At 38.9% G+C, this 13,448-nt stretch overlaps 3 protein-coding genes and 2 non-coding genes across 6 annotated transcripts; 2 read left to right on the plus strand and 3 right to left on the minus strand.

The window, feature by feature from the left end:
- Positions 1 to 1,400: 1,400 nt before the first annotated feature.
- On the plus strand, positions 1,401 to 5,048 carry LOC105038255 (alpha carbonic anhydrase 1, chloroplastic). 2 transcript variants are annotated; one of them, XM_010913999.3, is made up of 6 exons: positions 1,401 to 1,738; positions 2,344 to 2,555; positions 3,464 to 3,570; positions 4,131 to 4,233; positions 4,392 to 4,574; positions 4,666 to 5,048. In XM_010913999.3, exons 1-6 carry the CDS (start codon positions 1,660 to 1,662, stop codon positions 4,813 to 4,815), a joined length of 834 nt encoding a protein of 277 aa, XP_010912301.1. In that variant the 5' UTR covers positions 1,401 to 1,659; the 3' UTR covers positions 4,816 to 5,048. The 2 variants fall into 2 exon arrangements, with proteins under 2 accessions (XP_010912301.1, XP_010912303.1); XM_010914001.3 differs by having other exon boundaries at positions 1,409 to 1,738; positions 2,347 to 2,555.
- A 147-nt stretch (positions 5,049 to 5,195) lies between these two features.
- Positions 5,196 to 6,887, plus strand: LOC105038254 (uncharacterized). Its single transcript, XM_010913998.4, has one exon. It carries the CDS (start codon positions 5,299 to 5,301, stop codon positions 6,604 to 6,606), a length of 1,308 nt encoding a protein of 435 aa, XP_010912300.2. The 5' UTR covers positions 5,196 to 5,298; the 3' UTR covers positions 6,607 to 6,887.
- A 2,739-nt stretch (positions 6,888 to 9,626) lies between these two features.
- LOC105038253 (small ribosomal subunit protein eS25) lies at positions 9,627 to 13,408 on the minus strand. The gene is made up of 4 exons (XM_010913997.4): positions 13,253 to 13,408; positions 13,082 to 13,156; positions 12,858 to 12,992; positions 9,627 to 9,927 (listed from the first exon to the last, which is right to left on the minus strand). Exons 1-4 carry the CDS (start codon positions 13,253 to 13,255, stop codon positions 9,814 to 9,816), a joined length of 327 nt encoding a protein of 108 aa, XP_010912299.1. The 5' UTR covers positions 13,256 to 13,408; the 3' UTR covers positions 9,627 to 9,813.
- On the minus strand, positions 11,930 to 12,054 carry LOC114913944 (small nucleolar RNA snoR86). The gene has a single exon (XR_003800072.1). It is a non-coding gene; the product is annotated as a small nucleolar RNA snoR86 (small nucleolar RNA).
- On the minus strand, positions 12,082 to 12,201 carry LOC114913945 (small nucleolar RNA snoR86). Its single transcript, XR_003800073.1, has one exon. It is a non-coding gene; the product is annotated as a small nucleolar RNA snoR86 (small nucleolar RNA).
- Positions 13,409 to 13,448: the final 40 nt, after the last annotated feature.

The following is a 13,448-nucleotide window of genomic DNA, read 5'->3' on the forward strand; positions in this document are numbered from 1 at the left end:
TTATACCTCGAATTTTAAAAAAGAAAACAGTTTTTATTCATGTTCTCTCAACATTCCTATCTGCATTACCAAAGGAAGTTGTGAGATATCGCACTTGGATTATTTCAGTTATCTGTGTTAGAGTGTTCGACCACGAAGATCTCATATCCATGCACTCAATGACTTCTGTGGTGGTAATGGTAGTGCTGCCGCTGTACAACATCTGACACATGCGTGTCACCTATCATAAAAAGTATGCAGGTTTCCTGGAGCCTTATTGCTTGGATCCACATATTTAGTGGCTTTCACTCTAACTTGCAAAGCTAGTGGTCCTCATGTGGGATCAAGTGGGATGTCCCTCGAGTCCACATCTCGACCTCCCAAGCAACCTGTGCCAGGTAAAGCCTTCTGGAAAAATGCATATCTCCTGGAAAAGCTGACCTCTCGATCTATGGTTGGCTGTCAGTCCTCCCGCTTTTAGCTTTGGAGAAGGAATAAATCTTTTGGTGAATGACAAGAAAAGATGTGGTATCTATCAATGTTGTTTTTGTCCTCCAAACATCAATTCGTCTGCTCGTTATAATGAAATGATTAGCCATAGATGAACAATGGTTTTATTGTTGACTTCTGTAGTATAATTCACTCACTTACCTACTTTAAGTCTATCTATTTCCGATCTTTACCCACCATGCATCATGCCAAGGTGTTATATCTGATCTATATTAAGCTCTTATTTTCATGAAAGTGGGATGTGTCCAAACAAAGCAAATTGAAGGAATACGTTGACAAATGTGGCTTCTCCCATCGGTTACCTCTTTGCGATTCTGAACTAACAACAGTTTTGATTCCTAAGATGATATGTATCATGAAGGATCAAACAATATTTCAGATTACAGTATCCAGGAAGCTCATCTTGATAAAGAATTTTAGATCATGTTTACCATTTCATATTTTTGTTCTCTTGATAACAAGAGACCCCAGTGGAGTATGTTTTCCCAGTTTCAGTTCTTCAACTTTTCCTTGTCTAGTGTCTTGTCATGGCATTACAGCTATATCTTTCATCTATCACGTTGCAATCAAAGCATTTTGACGTGGCTTCTCTTAAAACCATCTTTACTGATAAAGTGAACCTGCATGTCATGTTGTCGGTTTATACGTGCATCAATCCATCCAAGTCACTGTGTGGAAAAGAAAAAGCTTGATGAGAATCTAGTCACACATCCGCACACCCAAGAAGCTTTGGCTCTAATCAAGGAACCAGAGGAGACTGTCCAAATCTATGTTCTTTCTCTTTACCAAAGTAGAAGCATCAATATTCTTGCCAAGATGCTTTGGATATTTTCAAAATAATAAAAGAAATGAACTTCTGTTTTAAATCAAAAGCTGCAGCGTGGCGTCATCACAACTTGGCTAATATAAAGAACACCCAGAGTTGTCTTGTGAAGTGGAAAGCCCACAACCATTTTTAGTGTTCCTTCCTTCCTATTGAGGTGGGAGAAGGGAGGGAGAAGTGGGGGATAAACCTTTACTATAAAACAACACCCTTAGATTAAGTGCTTTTTTTAGCTTCAAATAAACCAACCCACACTCCTTTCTTTCCCTTCCTCCTCCGAGAAAGGTTACATATAGATAAGGCCACCCTCACAAGGACAAGGGAAGAGAGATAAAGAGGGAAAAGAGATGATAATGGCTGCCTGGAGAGCTATCTCTGCACTGGCATTAGCATCCGTTCTTCTGGCGGATGCTGACGATACACATGGTATGAGACCTCATTACACGCACGCACGCACGCACACACACACACACACACTTTGGGTTGCATGTTCTTCTGATTTTGTCATGAAAGAATGAATGAACTGGTGGAGGATAAAAGTTATTTGGTTTTTATTTTTTATTTTTATCCTCCAAATAAGTGGGTGCCATGTTTCAGCTTCCACGTTACATTTGTTGTTTACTCTGGATTCTTACTTATGATCCTCTCTGTTTATAGAGATGCCTTTCCCTCACTTCAGTAGAGAGAAGAGTTTATAGTCATACTGTTGATTTATAGAAGACACTGTTTTAAATATTATGAGCCCTTCTTGCTTCTGATGATTTTTTTATAAATCTGGATATAGTAGATTGGTTGTCGTTAATGTGACATTATTAATTGATATCATCATTGTTGAATCTGGATATAGTGGTTAAAAAAAATCTGTGATTCATACCATATTTGCTGTTGTTTTTGGAAGAAACAGTCATTGTCATTGATTTTATAGTAAGTGTTAACCATAATTAAAAGAAAAAGAAACTGTTTTACACAGTTAACATCTATTTATTTCTCTTGATTTACCATTGTTTGTTCTGTTTTCATTTTATGGTCAGCAGGAGCAGTTAAGTTTGGATATAGTGGATCAAATAGTCCTGACAAATGGGGGAGCTTGAGCCCTGACTATCGAATGTGCTCAAAAGGAGAACGCCAATCTCCAATCAACATCGAAAAGAGTAAATTGGCTTATAACCCGGGTTTGGAAGCTCTGGAGAGGAATTATGTTCCTGCAAGTGCCACCCTTGTTAACAAGGGCTACCAAATTGGGGTTTGTTCCTAAAACTGATCGTTTTTTTCCTCAACTGATGATATAAAAACAAGAACCTAAAAGGGGAACAATGAAGACCTCAGTGATGATTCCTGTGAAAGCAATGCATGTTTTAACTAAAGAACAGCATATTAGATATTCTGTATTAGTTATTCTTTGGGTCTCCATTTTTGGGCACGTAATTGATTCGGCAAAAGTTTGAGGTAACTCCAGGGCCAGCTGCACAAGTTATAGGTCTCATTAAGGTCTCATTTTGTTTCTTGAAGTTCTTGAATCATTATTATGTTTTCATTCTTTTGATTATGTGGAGAACAATTTTGTGTAATTAGTTTCCAACCAACTACCAATTAATAACAAACATTACATGGTAGACATTAATCATCCACAACTTATCCTCACAACTAATCCATGGTATACTAATGAAAAGCTGCAGTTTTCACCATTAAATGTCATGTTATTTAGAGTTATTCTTGTCTCTCCCATCCCAGGCCTACTACAAGTGCATGCACTTATCGGTTATTATTTGTGCTCTCTAGAGCTTTTTTAAAATTGTTAATTTCCTGAACTGTTTCTAATGTTGGGTGTTCTTCCCCAAATGTCAAACCTGAACATTTACATAGGTGCAGGACTTGGCTTAGGACTTGCAGTCCATTGGCCCTGTGTTGCTGCATTAGTGTAATATATAAATGAAAGCTTCTTTGTACAATTACTCTTTACATATTCTGCTACATAGTCACCATGTACATATGCTTGATATGGGTGGATCATTAAGTCTTTAGGATCCTAATATTGCAGCCTTTTTAAAGGGGACAAATCCGGCTTCTTCGATCTATGTTTGACGTTTGTTAATCGTACTGGAAAACAAAGTTAATCGACTGTAGTACTAAGATATCTGTTCTTTCTTGTAGCTGCTATTTGACAAAAATGTGGGGACTGTGCTGGTAGATGGAAAGAACTACAGCCTGAAATCTGTGCATTGGCATTCACCTTCTGAGCACACCATTGATGGTAAACGGTATGTACTGCCTTTGAAAAATGATAACAAACTTGATGTCGTGTTAAAAGAGGATAATTACCAGGTTTATTTCTCTTTGTGAGAAGTGTAGTTTCGGATCAAACTGTAGATGTGCCCGCCGACAGCTATTGTCTTAGCTGGTTGGCACTCTTCTGTTAAAGGCTTGCTCATGGGAGAAATCCAGAAATTGCAGAACCCTGAAGCATATGCAGATAAATCCTAACGGGAAAAGAATCATACACAGTTGAAATGCTGTAACTTTTGAGTGGAAATACTGGTGAGGAATGGACCAAGTCCTAATTTCACAATCCTTTTCTTTTGTCCTATCGAACTCAAAGGCCATGATAAAGAGCAAGAAAACAAAGTGAAGAGCTATTGTGTTCTTCTAATAAAAGAGGACTATGATGGAAAATTCAAACTGCACCCTTATCAACAGTAAACATTAATGAGTTAAAACTCTTCTTAGGTACCTCTGGCATACCAAATGACATAACAAATCTTGATTTGGTTTTTCCTACGCTGCTGCTTTTCTTCATCATGTTATAACCATTTCAATACAGATTCCCCGTAGAGCTTCACATGGTCCACATGAGTGACAATGGTAAAATTGCTGTGGTGGCAATTCTGTATCAGATCGGCCGACATGATCCTTTTGTTGTCCAGGTATAAGTACCTCTAATGAGTTACAAGTACTTAAAAACCAACTTATGCTCAAAATATCAAAGGTTGGAGAAGATGCATTGAGAGAGATTTTGATCAGAGCACTGGTTCCTCTCTGATGGTTGTAATTTGTAACCGACCCGATTTGTGGCGGATTGCAGATAGAGAGGAAGCTGAAGGAATTGGCCAAGGAGGCTTGGAAAGGAGATAAAGAGGCACACATTCCAGTTAGAGTTGTGCATACAAGGTCCCTAAAACTCCACAGCAGCAAGTATTACAGATATTTTGGATCCCTCACCACACCACCATGCACCGAGAATGTCATCTGGAGCATCCTTGCAAGGGTACGTGTCTCCCACCTCCAACACAGTAGAAATAAGTGGTTCCCCTTCCACTAATTTGCATGTTTGTTGAACTATGTTTTGCTTGTCATAGGTGAGAGGGATGACCGAGGAACAAGTAGCTGCACTGCAAGCACCACTGAGTCAGGAGAACCGAAACAATTCGAGACCCATACAGCCATTGAATTACAGGGCTGTGCAGCTCTATCATGAGTCAAGAAAACATAATGAAGACTCTCACTAATCATATGATGATTATAATGTTGTGAGACATAACATGCAGCATTAAACACACAAGGGTGCTATATCTACGTCGACCGGAATCTTCTTTGTGGATTAGCTTGTATTTGGTTCTTGCATGGACTACTCTTGGAATGATGCACAAGTGTTAAACCATTTTGATCCAAATGGATTAATAGCTCTTGATCTGCAGCTCTTTTGTTGTCAGTAATAAAGCGTCTGTGGGGATTTGTTTCATTTGATTCTTCCATACATTTTGATTTTCTTGTAATTGTGGTGCCAGCCACATTTTTCATTAGAAATAGCCTCAAAGAAGCCATACCCAACCTCCAAGGCCCAAGCCTCTGTGCAAATTTTACGTCAAGCTTTTGAGCGATCGGACGGCCAGCCCATTGGGACCCATCCCACCGAGACCGAGGAACAGCACGAAGAAATTTCTGACCGTTGGAAGGCATCATTACAAAAGTAATATAAAAAGACAAACCCCATGACCGTTACATTTCAAACATATAAAAGATCGCCACCAAAGAACACGGAGAGAGAGGAAAAAAAAAGAGCCACAGGTAAAAACATGGGTTGCATCTCCTCCAAACTTCTGGCCACAGCCGATCTAGATAGCGAGGTCCGCTGTTATGGCAGCAAGGCAGCCGCCGGCGATTCCCCAAACCACGTCGTCTCGCTCACTTCAAGCACCTATGGACTACTAAATCTCGACAGGAACGAAGCCAAGGGGAAAGAAGAAGAAGAAGAAGAGGCTGCGACAAAGAAATGGAACAGATCTCCTCCTGCTTCAATCATTCCTCCATTCAAGAGAAGTGTTCTGAAGGAAGAGCCCTCGGAGATCATCAATGCATGGGAACTGATGGGGGATCTCGACGAGGAGATGTCCATTTGGTCTCCATTGAAGAAATGCACGAAATCCCACGCCCCGATGCGTCTATTTTCTCCGGCTAAGGTCACGGCGTCGCCCAGGAAGCAGAAGAAGAAATCTATAGGGAAGGAGAATAGCCCACTTGGACAGGGTTCAGAAAGGTTGGATCTTGATTCCAACAGGGTCTTGAGACCCTTCAGTTCCGTTGAGAATACGCAATGGATTGGATCAGTTTCAACAATTTCGAAGAAAAACACCCCCACTGCCAACATGCAGAAATCAGGGAGAGATCGTGGGGGTTCGGGGTCGAGACGAAGTCTTAGTCCTTTGTTCGATCCGGAGCTTCTTGCTTCCCTTGAAAAAGAGCACCATGAAGAGGGAGAGCAGATCAAGAAGATCATCGATCCTGTTCGAAGACGCCAAAAAGGCCATGATTTGGGCTTGTTGGTACAGTCCTTTGAAGAGAAATGCCCGCCAGGTGGGGAGAACATTGTGGTTTTGTATACAACGACTCTAAGGGGAATCAGGAAAACCTTCGAAGATTGCAATGCTGTGAGGTGCGCAATAGAGTCTCATGATGTTAAGATTGTGGAGAGGGACATCTCGATGGACTCGGGATACAGGGAGGAACTAAGGTTGCTGATGGGGATAAAGGAGGTGAGGGTCCCTGTGGTCTTTGTGAAGGGGAGGTTGATTGGTGGCGCCGAGGAGGTCTTAATGTTGGAAGAGGAAGGGAAATTGGGATTGTTATTGGAGGGGATCCCGAGGGCAGAGGTGTGCTGTAAGGGCTGTGGAGGGATGAGGTTCGTTATGTGCATGGATTGCAATGGCAGCTGCAAGGTGTTGGACAGGGAGCAGAAGAAGATGGTGAGGTGTGAGCAGTGCAATGAGAATGGATTGATTCACTGCCCCCTATGCTGCTAAGAAATTGATGGACAATATACCTCTGTTTTGCTATTTTGATAGGTTTGTTTAATCCAACTTACCAATTCTTCTGTCATTTCTTAATTCATTATGTATTTTGTAAGACCAATAGACTGTCAGATTGGGTCGATGTAATGCCCGCCCTCAAAAGAGATCAGATATCTCTGTTGTACATCAAGAGGGATCAGGTATCTCTGTGGTATGTGTTTGATTAATTCTGTGTTACTTTCAAGTATTCCATATAATTCTCCTTCTATAAATATTGCTATTTGCATTGATTATCTAGTTTACTGTTCTTTGTCAGTATGACGGTTTAGAAAGGCAATGATAATGGTGGAATTCCTTCTTGTGTCTTTCATTCTTTCCTTTGGTGTAGGGGAGAAAGAACTGCTATGGCACATCTCATTTATAGTGAAATTAGACCATTTTCATTGCACACTCAGCATTACATAGTTCACCACTTTGCAATAATTCTTGAATCTCTATCCATTTTTCAAAGTTAAAACTCAATCCTCTTCTCAGAAAAAGAAAGTAAAAATTAAAATAATGTTTGATGGGGTTTTTGCAGTGATTTGGCTTATTTTATTGCATCATTCAACATTGCATTCACCGACCAGCAATGCTCACTTTTACTTTTTCACCCTTAATTTTTAAGGGAATATCATTTTGCCCTTGTTTATTCTTTCTTTGTTTATCTTTTTGATTGAATTTATGTGGTGGTGATTACTTACCGATAAACTAGATTAAATATATCCTTTGTAATATTTTCTCAATTCTTTCCTCATACCTGTTTGTTCCTATCATAAGATGAGTAAGACAAATAATGAGCATGTATCAGAAACTCCGAGTCACATAGTGTAATGTTGAATGTTGTTGGTATGTTATCTGTTTTCTACGAGTAAATAAACATGTAATCTTTAATGTAGAGCATTGATCTGCCACTCTCATATGACTGCCTTATTTTTTGAGCAAGAACATGAATGTAAAGTTGATGTTCTTATAATCTTTATGAACTGCTTAGATATATGAAAGTACATTAACAAGCTTGCACTAAGAATGACTTTGCTGTTGCATTTGGTAGCCTATTGTCACTAAGAAACTGAAAGAAACCTCAGAAATGGAAGAAAATTAATATTTCATGTGTAACATCTGAAGAGCAATATTCTATGTCAGCAGAAGAGATGTTCTTTGCCTACAAGTACTAGTAGTGGATTTCAGCAGGTGAAGTATTAGGTCATAAGGCTTGTCCATGCAACATGCGCACACATTTTCTCTTTTGCCTATTTGGTGCGGATTCAGTGCTGATGTCGCAAGTCAGTTGCACCAATCTAGTATTCCATCTCAATATTGGCATAAGTTGACCAATAGTAATCAATCTACTATAGAATACTATGGGGCTAGATGTGCCTTTTGATGAGATGCCTGAAAGAAACATAGTTTCATGGAATGCAATGATTAATGCTTTTAGGATCCATTGCCAGGGGAGGAAGGGATGCAGTAGAATGGTTCACAGTGATGCAACTCAATGAAATGATGCCAAATGGTAGCACATCTGTTTCAGCGATCTCTGCCTGCAGTCATGCAGGGCATGGTGGCAGAGGGATTGGAGTGTTTTTTTAAGTCCATGAGCAAGGATCACAATCATATTTCCTGAAATGAAGCATTATACATGTGTGATGGATCCACTTAGGTGTGTCCGGATGATCAAAGAAGCTTGTGAGTTTATAAAAGCCATGCCTTTTGAACCTGATGATTCTGATTGGGGCTCATTGCTTGGTGCTTGTAGAATTCACTAGGATGTCGAACTTGAGGAAATGCAGCATGGAAGGCTCTCAAGCTAAAGCTAAGTGAACTTTGGGTATTATGTTCTATAGAAGGGAGATTATTTATTGAACATTTTCAATAAAACTTTTGCATAGAAATATTTTAATAATGTTTTTAGTAATATTAGTAGATGCTTTTTGAACCGTTGGACTTATATTGGTTTCATTGATTTGAAGGTGGCAAATGTTCATGCCAGGATTACTGGTGAAGGGAAATTGCAGGATGGACAAAACTGTAAAATCCAGCAAATAACTGTAAAATCCAGCAAATTAACGTTGCCCAACCATCTACCACTAATCCCAGGTCAAAGTAGTTGATAACATGGCATGTAAATTGGCATCGTGTTGCACTTTTAGAGATTATGAGCCACTGGCTCACGTTTCTATCATTAAATTATGTTAAAGTCAGATCAAGAACAACACCGGAGCCATGCAGCATAACAACAAACTGCAATTCCGTGTGCCCTCACACGCCTTAAAAGATACAGACGCTATGAAAAACTAGTCTTCAGGCATTGGTTATGGATGACACTTCCAAACACTACAGGAAGCTGGTGCCCTCCATCACCCAATCAATGTATGATAAGTAATTCTCCATAACCAGTTAATTATCTCATAGATGCTGATGAGAGACCAAACCGAAGCAGCCAGATGAAGTCTTCTGCCCTCATTTCAAGATTATTTTCTGTATTATTACTTATAAGTATTCTCCTAAGGGCATTCCAGCTCGAAATGCTTATTACCCATAGAATAAATCATAAATGATTGTTTATAAGTTACTTAGGTAGCTCTAAACATTAAGCTGCGTTAACGTTAATCTTCAGGTGGATGGTTTCCAGGTATACATTAGCCTATCCAGCAGAAAGACTGGAAAAACACTCGTCTTATTAAGTATATTTATATTTTTCTCTGCCAATCCACAGGTTTTGGCCAAAACGGAAGCAAGTCGGACACTTATCAGCAAGCCCTGTGAAGCGGATAAAATGTCAAAGATGACTTCACTTAACAAGCACCATAAAAATAAATCAAACTACAAGACATACCCAGTGCACCTGCTTCATCTCATAAACCTTGATAATTAACATCTTGGCAAAACTCTCTTAATGGCACCATTCTTCACTTCTAGACCAAACATACAGGTATTCTTTTTTATTTATTGGTAAAACATAGCATAAAATATTAACCTAACAAAATAAGTAAACCAGAAGTGTAGCTGCCACATATTTGGTCAACGACAGAATATAGGATCCAAAACACAAGCATTGTTTTGTTTCGAGGACAACAAAAAGCACAAGTCACTAACACTCTTGAAACATGAAGAACATCATCAACTAAGAACAAAACCGAGAACTGAACCCTAGAGAATCTAGCGAGCGGGTGTCCTCTAGGTGTTGGTGGCTCTTGTGTAAATTTGTTGACTGGCATGGGCAGATACCATCCTAATGGAACCCCTTGCCATCAGATCCTTTATTGCCCTTCTCGCCAGCGATCCATTGATCTGAAGGAAAAAAAAAAAAAGGAGAGATACAAGTCAGATAAGGATAATGTTTGTGCAGAAAAATCATTAATAAATAGATGACATCCCATTAGTAGATATATTGACAGAAGCATTTCAGAGAGGGATCAGGACGATTCTAGCACCCATATCAACCAACACTACAACCAGTTTTGGGATGTGCAAGCATGGATGATTGTGATTCCTCAAAAATACATTTTCAATTATTTATTTAACTTGTTAAACACACTCCAATATTTAGGAGGTGCCCTTTTCTTCTTTCTGTTCTTTAAAAGATGACCTGTATTACATGTATTTGTTTAAGATGGAATTAACTTTAGAAATTGGAGTGCTCGATACGTGATAAATGATGCTTGGTCTCATATTTATATTAGCAAAAAGCACGATAACACCACCTGACATGAGAAGCCAGATTCAAAAGCTTTTCATTTATATAATGGTAGGGATAAAATTTCTGATACTTGCAATTTCTTCCTCAACAAAGATATGCGCTAAATGACTCAACCAAAAATAACAAATGAAGAGAAGAACTCTAAACTTGTTTTGTCTAAGTTGCCTGTCATGTTTGGAAAAAAAAAAAAAAAGCAACTACAAAGCCATGCTTTTGGATGCTAATTTTATATAAAATATGAACGCAATTCAATATAAAAAACTTTGGCTTGTTCACCGTCTAGAGCTATTGGGCATTAAAATAAAGCATAGCAATAATCATCATCCACATTTACATCTGCAGGTAAAATTATGGTCTCTGACTCGAAGCCTCAAGCTATCACAAGCATGGAACCCATAAGCTAACTTCTTCGGAGTAGAAACCCTTCTAGTCAATAAATAGTGAGCCATCAGCCAAGAACCTAGTGATTAGTTCACATACATAACTTTTATCTCAGCCCTCCACCACAAATCTACGTGTTGCAGATGAAGATCGATCTATCCATTAATAAATTTAGATCATCAGATTTCCAATTTGCCTCTTTCATTGAAATGCCAGAAAAAAATGTCCTAGCCAAGGAAGCAGAACTACAAGCTTCCACCCAAAAACCAAATTTTCTGGTGCAGGCATGCTAAGCCTGTTTTGCCATATACCAAGCTTGCACCCAAAATTACAGTCTGAGCAGCGAAGCCATTCCCCTTGACATAGGTAGTCAAATTCAGAGAAGGCAATTTCTAATAGATCTTATTGTTGTTAACAGTAGATAAGACATAAATAATTTAAAATACTCCTGTAAATCAGGGGGTATGTACTAGGCTTAGTATAACAGCTAAACTAAATTATGGATTAAAAAGTAGGATTTTTAGCTTTCCACATATAAAACAAGAATGTGGCATCAATCACAGCAACAAAAAACGTATGCTGCATTACTAAAGTAAAACACAATGATAAACAATAACCTAACCATGAAACTTTAAATTATAGGAAATCGGGACCATTAGATAGGATGCACTTTACTGCTCAAGGAAACTAGATTGAGAAACAGCCTATAAATTTAGTTGACTAGCTAAGGCATCAATACATGATGTTAGCTCTCTTTTTTATTCTCTCTTACCTACACTGTTCAAACTCAAACAAAACACAATAAGCACGCACTGAAAGCATCCAGCTCAACACTGATATATTCCCTCTAGTTGATTAGTTCTTGCTGATGAAAATGGAGATTAGTTTAGTCAGTGGTTGTGCACAGGTTGTCAGTCCAGCAGTGCTAAACTAACATAAAATCAAAATGCCTTAGGCAAAGCAAAAATGGAAGTCAGAATGCTGAAATATCGTTTTTGACCATCTACAAAATGATAATTCAAAAAGGATGTTCAGTGAAAAAAGTTCTAAAAAAATCAGAAACATATAAGAGCGTGGATTGATGTTTAAAGACAGGACAAAAAAGATTTTCTTGAAATGATCTTTGATCCATGATCGCTTTCAAAAATCCAAGTTAGAATAAAAAAAATGTCATCTACTATCACAAACAACTTTTGTACAGACAAGAATTGCAATGTACCAATTTGTTCGAGGCCATCTTCAAAGAGAAAAAATTTGAGAGGAATGGGAAATTGCACAACTACTATTGCCAACCTTTATCCAAAGTATTTGCCATTTTAATTTGCAAATAACAGAAAATATGAAAGCAAAATAAGGGGAATCAAAATGTAGCAATTTGTTGAGGGCTTCTTCCACCAAGGAAATTGAGAGGCATGGAGAATTGAAAACCATTATCTCCAACCTTCATCCAAAGTATATGCCACTTCTGTCAGGTCACTTTTCTCTGCAGATTAAATTACTAGCATTCTATGAGAACAATTATAGAAAAGGAAAATAAGGTTTTCAATAACCATTAGTTTCAATCAATTTTTAGATATAAAATGTATTAAAACTCATGAAATTAGTCAATCTGGTTCAGAACTTACGAAATTCTGAAACTACTTCTACCTCGTACTATCTCTCGTCCTTTATCCTCTCCTAACGTCACCTCCGTTTTATTTCCAACTATGTACCTTATGTTGATTTCATTTACTTAATGAAATCACGGATGGGTGCTTCACCCTCCACTCTCTTTTCCTCAAAAGAAAAAAAAAAAAAAAAAAGGATCCAGCAACATGTCCATCTGTCATTTTTCTCGTCTCCTCATCTGCGTATTCTACTATGCACAAACTGTGAAAAAGATAGGCTAAACAGTAAGAAAATCCTAGGAGATATCCAATAGTTCCACCCAGAAATAAATCATGCAAACATATATACAACAAATAGCACCTTAAGCACTAAAAACAAGAGTTCATAAATCCACCAAAAGAAAGCAGATTAACAGGTTCTAAGAATTTATGAAAACAAGAAAAGCAACGACAGATTAATCTCACAGAGATACTCATATATCACAATTGAATTCAGAAGACGAAAGACCGATAACAAAGTTGAGATTTTTTACCCTCAATCTGTCAGACAGCACAGAGGGAGTGATCATCTTGTACTTGGGAACCTCGGAGAGCATCTTATCATAGCTCGCCTGATCGAAGAGCACCGCGTTGTTCACCTTCTCCTTCTGCTTTCCCTTGCTCCACTTCTGCATTCCAAACCCTAATCACTTAGAACCAATCGAACATCAAAAACCCCCTAATCCCAAAACCCTGACCGTAAACTATATCGCGTTACCTTCTTCTTCTGCTTCCCTCCGCCGGATTTGGCCGGCTTCGAAGACGGAGGAGGAGCCTTATCCTTCTTCGGCGCCTGCCTCGGGAATCAAAGAACATATCAAACATCAGAACATCGACTATCATGGAATCCAAGGGAAAGGAGGATGACAGAAAGGCGAGATCTAGTTACCATGCCGGAGGGGAAGTTTGGCTTCTACCGCTAGGGTTTCAGCAAAAGTAGGAAGCAGCGGCGTCCAAAAGGGCCTTACCGATCCAATGGGAGTCGGATCGAAGAAATAGAGCCCTCCGCAAGCTAGGGTTTCGCCGGATTGGACTAACGTACGCCAGGTCCGATTAAAATATTCCTCCGACCCGACTTTGGTCTC

This window comes from Elaeis guineensis, chromosome 1 (assembly GCF_000442705.2).
Source record: "Elaeis guineensis isolate ETL-2024a chromosome 1, EG11, whole genome shotgun sequence".
NCBI lineage: Eukaryota > Viridiplantae > Streptophyta > Magnoliopsida > Arecales > Arecaceae > Elaeis > Elaeis guineensis.

Excerpts from the sequence above, each read along its gene's own strand:
- LOC105038255 (XM_010913999.3), top strand. The coding sequence starts at position 1,660 with ATGATAATGGCTGCCTGGAGAGCTATCTCTGCACTGGCATTAGCATCC. Across the intron at positions 1,739-2,343 it reads GGATGCTGACGATACACATG|CAGGAGCAGTTAAGTTTGGA; the intron begins GTATGAGACCTC and ends TTTTATGGTCAG. Across the intron at positions 4,234-4,391 it reads ATGATCCTTTTGTTGTCCAG|ATAGAGAGGAAGCTGAAGGA; the intron begins GTATAAGTACCT and ends GGCGGATTGCAG.
- LOC105038254 (XM_010913998.4), top strand. The coding sequence starts at position 5,299 with ATGACCGTTACATTTCAAACATATAAAAGATCGCCACCAAAGAACACG.
- LOC105038253 (XM_010913997.4), bottom strand. Across the intron at positions 12,993-13,081 it reads GAGGGAAGCAGAAGAAGAAG|AAGTGGAGCAAGGGAAAGCA; the intron begins GTAACGCGATAT and ends TTTGGAATGCAG. Across the intron at positions 9,928-12,857 it reads TGCTGTCTGACAGATTGAGG|ATCAATGGATCGCTGGCGAG; the intron begins GTAAAAAATCTC and ends TTTTTCCTTCAG.